Source organism: Zea mays, chromosome 8 (assembly GCF_902167145.1).
Source record: "Zea mays cultivar B73 chromosome 8, Zm-B73-REFERENCE-NAM-5.0, whole genome shotgun sequence".
Lineage (NCBI taxonomy): Eukaryota > Viridiplantae > Streptophyta > Magnoliopsida > Poales > Poaceae > Zea > Zea mays.
Window position 1 is genome coordinate 80372963 of NC_050103.1, and position 6233 is coordinate 80379195.

The 6233-nt window shown below is 57.0% G+C and overlaps 1 protein-coding gene across 6 annotated transcripts; it reads right to left on the reverse strand.

Moving 5' to 3' along the window:
• Positions 1-342: 342 nt before the first annotated feature.
• On the reverse strand, positions 343-5352 carry LOC100383225 (uncharacterized). 6 transcript variants are annotated; one of them, XM_020542251.3, is made up of 12 exons: positions 4746-5352; positions 4303-4539; positions 4067-4203; positions 3773-3974; positions 3434-3681; positions 3223-3337; positions 3003-3144; positions 2784-2926; positions 2503-2672; positions 1962-2414; positions 1821-1876; positions 343-1729 (listed from the first exon to the last, which is right to left on the reverse strand). In XM_020542251.3, exons 2-12 carry the CDS (start codon positions 4508-4510, stop codon positions 451-453), a joined length of 3153 nt encoding a protein of 1050 aa, XP_020397840.1. In that variant the 5' UTR covers positions 4511-4539; positions 4746-5352; the 3' UTR covers positions 343-450. The 6 variants fall into 6 exon arrangements, with proteins under 6 accessions (XP_020397840.1, XP_035817430.1, XP_035817431.1 ...); XM_035961537.1 differs by having other exon boundaries at positions 4303-4533; positions 4746-5272; XM_035961538.1 differs by having other exon boundaries at positions 4307-4471; positions 4746-5262.
• Positions 5353-6233: the final 881 nt, after the last annotated feature.

A 6233-nucleotide genomic window follows, 5' to 3' on the forward strand; every position in this document is an offset into this window, starting at 1 on the left:
GGCCTCACACGTTATCAGATAAGCCACGATTAGTACTTAGGGATTAGGGTGGGCTCGCTGGACGCTGGTGGCTCGGTGCTTTGGTGGGCTGAATATTATTTTGGTGGGCTGGCGTCTGGGCTCAATAATGGACTAATGGTTAATTTCGGATATCCAACGGATTATCCGCGGGTGAGATTTAATATCCAAATCCATGCCCATTTTATCTCGGATCGGATACGGATCTAACCCGCGGGTCAAAAATCATATCCATGTCCTAATCCGTCGGGTCGGATATCCGCCGGATATCCAAATCCACGGATGAAATTGCCATCCTTAACCGAGCCATTTCCAGCCCTAATCGGTACCAAAAAAAAAGAATCATTTTCTTGAGCTCGAGCGCTGTCATTCTAATCGTTTAATGCTGATTTCTGATGTTACATGTTCCGAGATACAGTACCAAACACATTCTTACGCATTACTCTCCTTGCTGAAGCTAGCCTTCGCCATCTCCCACAGCTGCCCAAGCCACCACCGCTCGTTGTTGGAGCTCCCGCCCCTGCCCCCGTCGGCCGCCGTCGACGCTGACACGCTCTCCCCGGCTCCTCCACCGCCGTCGGGAGGTGGCGGATCCCGGTGGTCGCCGAGCGCAGACGACGGCAGCACCAGCACGAGCAGGCCCAGGCCCGCTGTCTTGGCGCCGTCCAGGAAGGAGCTCCGGTCGGCGCTCAGCAGCCGCGCCTGCCGGTACAGCGCGTTCCACTCGTTGCACACCTGCGCCGCGAACCCCAGCACGAAGGCGCCCAGCATCGCCAGCCCCACGCCGCGCGCCTCGCCGTCGGGCAGCCACCCGCCACTCGATGCCGTCCTGTCGATGAGCGCCAGGCACGCCGCGAACACGGCCACCTCGCTGGCCACCGACAGGGTCTCCACCAGCTGCACCCGCTTCTTGACGAAGGGCTTCCCGAGCAGCATGAACAGGAGCTGGAACGAGGCGACGGACAGCACCGCCACGGCGTGCGCGCGGGACGACCGCCCCGACGACGCGTGCGCGCCGGCCACGATGCCCACCGCCACGCGCTTCACCGACTCCAGCAGCGTCAAGTAGATGCGGAGCACGCCGAGGAGCTGCTGCACCAAGGGCGCCCTCGACCCCTCGTTCTCGTCCTCCGACGCGATGACCCGCCGCTCTGGTCCGCCGCCTTCGGCGCGGCGCTTGCCGCCTCCACCGCCACGCGTGTACTTGGGCGGGCCGCGCAGGTCCTCGAAGAGCGGGCCAAGCCTGGGCAGGCAGGCGGCGCGGCGCGGGTCCTTCCACGTCCACTGCCCGCGCTTGCCGGCGCCCAGCGTGCGGCGGGCCAGATCCTGGTACCAGTGGTACTCCTCCTGCCCCTCCTCATGGTGCACCTCCCTGTACTGCAGCAGCTTGCCCATGGTGATGCCCAGAGACAGGAACAGCAGCAGGGCCACCAGGACCGACGTCAGGACGGCGGTGAGCACGATCCCGACCACCAGGCCGCACGTGGTCCCGCCCCTGATGAGCGCCGCCGCCGCTTGGGCGACGCACGGCATCGCCAGGACGACGACCATGATCTCCAGCCTGGGGAGAAGCAGTGCGGCGTAGCCATGCCGCCGCCGCTCCCTGTCTCTGTACCTCAGCTTGAAGTAGAGGAGGGTGAGGAGGTGCAGGAGGATGAGGCCGCCGCCGATGACACCCAGCCAGAACATGTTCCTGCCGAAGTACTTCCACCTGTATGTAAATGTAAAGAACGAGAAACAAACAGTCCACTTAACTTTCATGCGAAGCAAGCATCGAGAAACAAATAGTGCAACATACATACCCATCCAAATCTTGTAGCTTCATGATGATTTGTGCCTCAGGCTTCATGTCCGGGTTCTGCAATTTTGTTATAAGAATAATAATATTCAGGCTTCGTCAGAAAAAAAAAAAAGCAACGCAACGCAAGCAGTAACCGTCTGACCTCGAAGAAGGAACGGTACTCCATTGCCGTCAGCGGCATCCCGTCCAACGGCAACGGGGTCTGCACTGGCATCACCGGCGGCGTGGCGTCTCCTCCCGGAGTTTGCACCGGCGGTGTGGGTTTCCCATCTTCAGGGATCTCCGTCGGGAATACCGGATCCGACGGGATGATCTGCGCTGGCGTCACCGGCTGACCTTGCTGTGCTCGAGGACGATAGGAGGAGATGTTTGCAGCGCCGCCGACGGCGCTCCTGTCGAGCAGCTCCGACTCCGAGTACGCGATGGCAGGCATCGTGGAGTACCCCAGGTACGGATCTGCGGCTGGGCCTTCCCATGGAAGACGCATGTAGGGTATGCTCCACTCTACCCCCTTTGCGAACTCGTAGTACTCGATCGGCAGGTTGGCCGACAGCCATCTTGACAGAGCAAAGATTTGGATGTGGCACGCCATCCTCTGATGGAGTAGAAACTCACAGAGGATCAGTCACCAGATGGGCAGTATACGGCCATCGACGGCGGCGGCGTGTACATGTACTACGTACCAGCACATTTCTTGATGGCTCCGAGATCATGTAGGAAGAGGGCCTCGAGACAGCTCCGGCAGCGACGAGAGACGACGTGGAGACGGTGAGGAGCGCGGCAACGGCAGCAGTTGTCAGAAATACGACGGTGGTGATCGCCGCGATCCAAGAAGATGACGCGGGCACAGAATCTGCATGCAGCAGCAGTAGTACTAGTTCATCAAGCGCCCTGCTGCCTGCCCTGCCTAACGATCGAGTGTCTGTGTATGAATGTGTGAAGCAAAGAAGATGCTCATACATACAGTGCCTGACTTGAAGACGGTCTGATGCTAGGTTGGGGTTCCCGGCGACGTCCATGGCCGCGTTCTCAGCTACCTGAACCGATACCAGCTGACCGACGGCCTGTATCTGCAGCGTGTATATGCTCTTACTGGCTTCATGAAAGCTGAAACAACCCAAGGTGTTTGTAATAAGCTAGAGAAGGTGCTTTAAGATCATATATATATAATGTATAATCTTGCCTCAACACATTGCCCCCAGACACCTGCACTGCCGAGGAGCTGAAGTTGAACACAGGCTTTGCAAACTTGATGAGGACGAGGATGTCGCGTGAGCTGGTCCGCCGAGTCGATGTGCCGAGCTTAACCCAAGGTCTCTGTGTATCTACCAAGCAAGAACTCAACAAGTGAGAGTAGTAGGTCTGAAAAATGCTAGTCAGCAGACAGAGGGGGACTAACTAACCATAAAGAAACGTGAATGGCTCTGCTGGAACCACCGGAGTCCCTTGCCTGCTGATAATAGAGCTTGTGTCGCAGGCAACGCTCACAATGGCGGCGGCGTCAGACATCTTCTTCACCTAGTAGTTATATATGTCAGAGAAACAAAACAAGCTGTCGTAGCAGTCGCGATCAGTGAGTGATTCGAAGAACATGGAGAGAGAGAGAGGAGTTACAACGTAGCCGAAGCGGCGGTTGCCGAGGGTGCTTCTGTTGGTGGGTGTGAGGTGCACGGCGACGGCGTCAGTCGCTGTAAGCGCGCGCAGGATCTGCTCCGACGAGTTGAGCACCGGCTGGGCGAAGGCCAGGTATATCCTCAGGCCCTCTTCCTCGTTGCTGGCCTGAACCAGCCTGGTGACGCCCTGTATCTGCACCATCTTCTCGGCAACGGTGGCGGTGATGTTCATGGAGTCGCTCCTTCGATCTGAAACCAAACCAAACGTACGGTGCTACCAGTGATCCATGCCCCGTCCCGTCGTCGTACGTGTTTCAGTCCAGGTGTGCACATGGCGTACCGAAGCGCAGGGTGAAAGTGGAGTTGGGCGTCCTGGTGAACGGGTGTCCGGCGGCGTCCGTGCAGAAGCCCCTGCCCATGACGAGGACGAGGCGGCCGTACTCGGCGTCCGGCGAGATGGCGACGGCCACGGAGTAGCGCAGGCCGGGGCTCAGCACCTGGAGCGTCGACGGATCCACACTGCCGGAGCCGTACACGATGAGCTGCAACGCAGACAATACAGATTTTGGCTGCGTGCGCGTGCAGACAGACAGACAGACGGACGGAGACAATTCAGCGCGGTGCAGTAACGTACATTGCAGTAGGTGGCGTTGCAGACGAATCCACCGCGGCCGGGGCAGGGCTCGGAGAAGGAGACGAGCGCCGACACGGTGGAGGACGCGCTCGTGAACGCCGGCCCCGCCGACACGGACGCCGTCGGGGGGACAGTGTCTGCAACGGCGCAGAGCTCGCGTCATTATTCACAGTCGTCACATGCACAGCGGAGAAGAAGGCGGCAGGCAGGCAGCCAGGTTTTGTTTGTTACTCAACCAACATCCCAAGCGTAGGTGGCGCAGGTGGGGGTGGGGCTGGGGCTGGACGACGAGTTCGAAGCTGACGTCGTGCTCGCGCACGCCGTGAAGCTGTGGTTGCCGTCCCTGAGCCCCGCATAGCTCGCCGCCGCCGTCCCACCGCAGAGCGACGCTGCCTCGCCGTCCAACTGCATGGACGTACATGACATGCAAACACAAGCAAGCATCGACCGACCGATCCTTAGTGTTGCTGTTCCTGCATCAAATTCAATCAACCCACCACCTAGCACATATGGTTCCGTACGTTGCTAGGAGAGGACAAGAAGGATGGCTGCAGATGAAGTAGCCAGGAGGAGGGCGACGAACAAGGAAGCAGCCATGCATGCATGGTGAGCGCTCATCTGCGCCGTGTGTGCTTGAGGCAGGCAGGCAGGCAGCAATGCCGGGCGTATATCGTGGTACCTGGCAGGTAACGACGCAGTCGGCGCAAGGCCCTCCGGTGGCGCGCAGGACCCGCAAGGCGAAGGCGGCGGACGTGGACCTGGAGACGCGGCGCGGGGTGGCTGCGAAACTGAGGGCGACGTCGCCGGCGCCGGAGCAGAGTGGCGCCGCAGCGCCGAGGAGGAGCAGAGCAATGCGCAGCAGCAGCAGCGATGGCGCAGCGCCCCAGCTCTTCCACACCATGCTGTCTGTCTGCTGTCTCAACTCTCACGGCAGTAGAGCAGAGGGACTCCCACAGCAGCGAGACCGCGACTGCAATCGTATCGTGTGCAGCATGGGTGGGTATTCGGTGTGGTAGCTCGCAGCATCTACTGCGCTGGCATGGGAGCTGGGAGCTGGGGAGGGACGAGTGAATTAATGCGCTGTGCTGTCTGCCTGGCAAACAGAGTGGTGAAAAATGGAGGAACAGAGAGAGAGAGATAGAGAGAGAGAGAGAGAGAGAGAGAGAGAGAGAGAGAGAGAGAGAGACAGAGATGTACACTCCTACTACTACTCCCAGAGTCCAGTAGGCAAGGGAAAGGCAGCTGAGGTGAAAGAGAAACAAGAAGCATCCACCATGACTCCATGTGCTATGTGATTCCGGTCGGTCGATGCCTGCGTATGAATCAAACCACACAGAACCAAGTCTATGTGCATCTCAATCTCATCTTCTTGTGTGAGTATTCAGGGAAGTCATGGGCCAGTCAAACCATGCAAATCTATCAAAGCTATTGCTGCTGCTCATTACTAGTAACCAGTAATTACGTTAATTACATAGAACATAAAATGCATGTAGATTCTGGTCTATGTCAATGCAATCTACAGCGAAAAACAGTGTTTTATATGTCAATAAATTAAGCAGCAGGGGCCGCAGTGAGCCAAAGATTCTGTAATTTCACTCACCAGCACCAGTCACCACATCCCTCTAGTTATATGCCATTCTTTTTTTTTCTAAAAAAATGAAGGTCTAGTGCAGTTTGTGCTGTGCCTGGCTGAGTGAGATGAATGCACATGGACAGGCAAGAAGGAGAAGCCGCCACAACGTTGCAGATGCGGTCAGGTGACCAAATTTCCGTTTTTTTATTCTTCATTCGCTGCAGCAGCGTCAGCAACCAAAAGAGTATCTATCGTATTTTGGATCCAAAGCAAGTGCTCACTGCGGCTTTAATTCGACTATGGCTGTGGCTTCTGCAGTATTTTGTTTCTATAAATTGTAGGTGCAGAATATCCGAAAGGACAAGTGGCACGTCCGGGGTGATGCGATGTGACGCAATGCGGTTATTATTATGCAATTGCCTTCGACAAAGAACAAAAACAAAACCAAACAAAGCTGCAGACCTGATTCAAATCTTGTGCGAACCATAATGGCTGTCATAAGAAGATGATGCCAAAACCATGTAATTTTCATACTCACTTGGCTAACCCTCAGTTTGTACTGGATTCATCATGGGGAAAAACAAAGAAAAACGA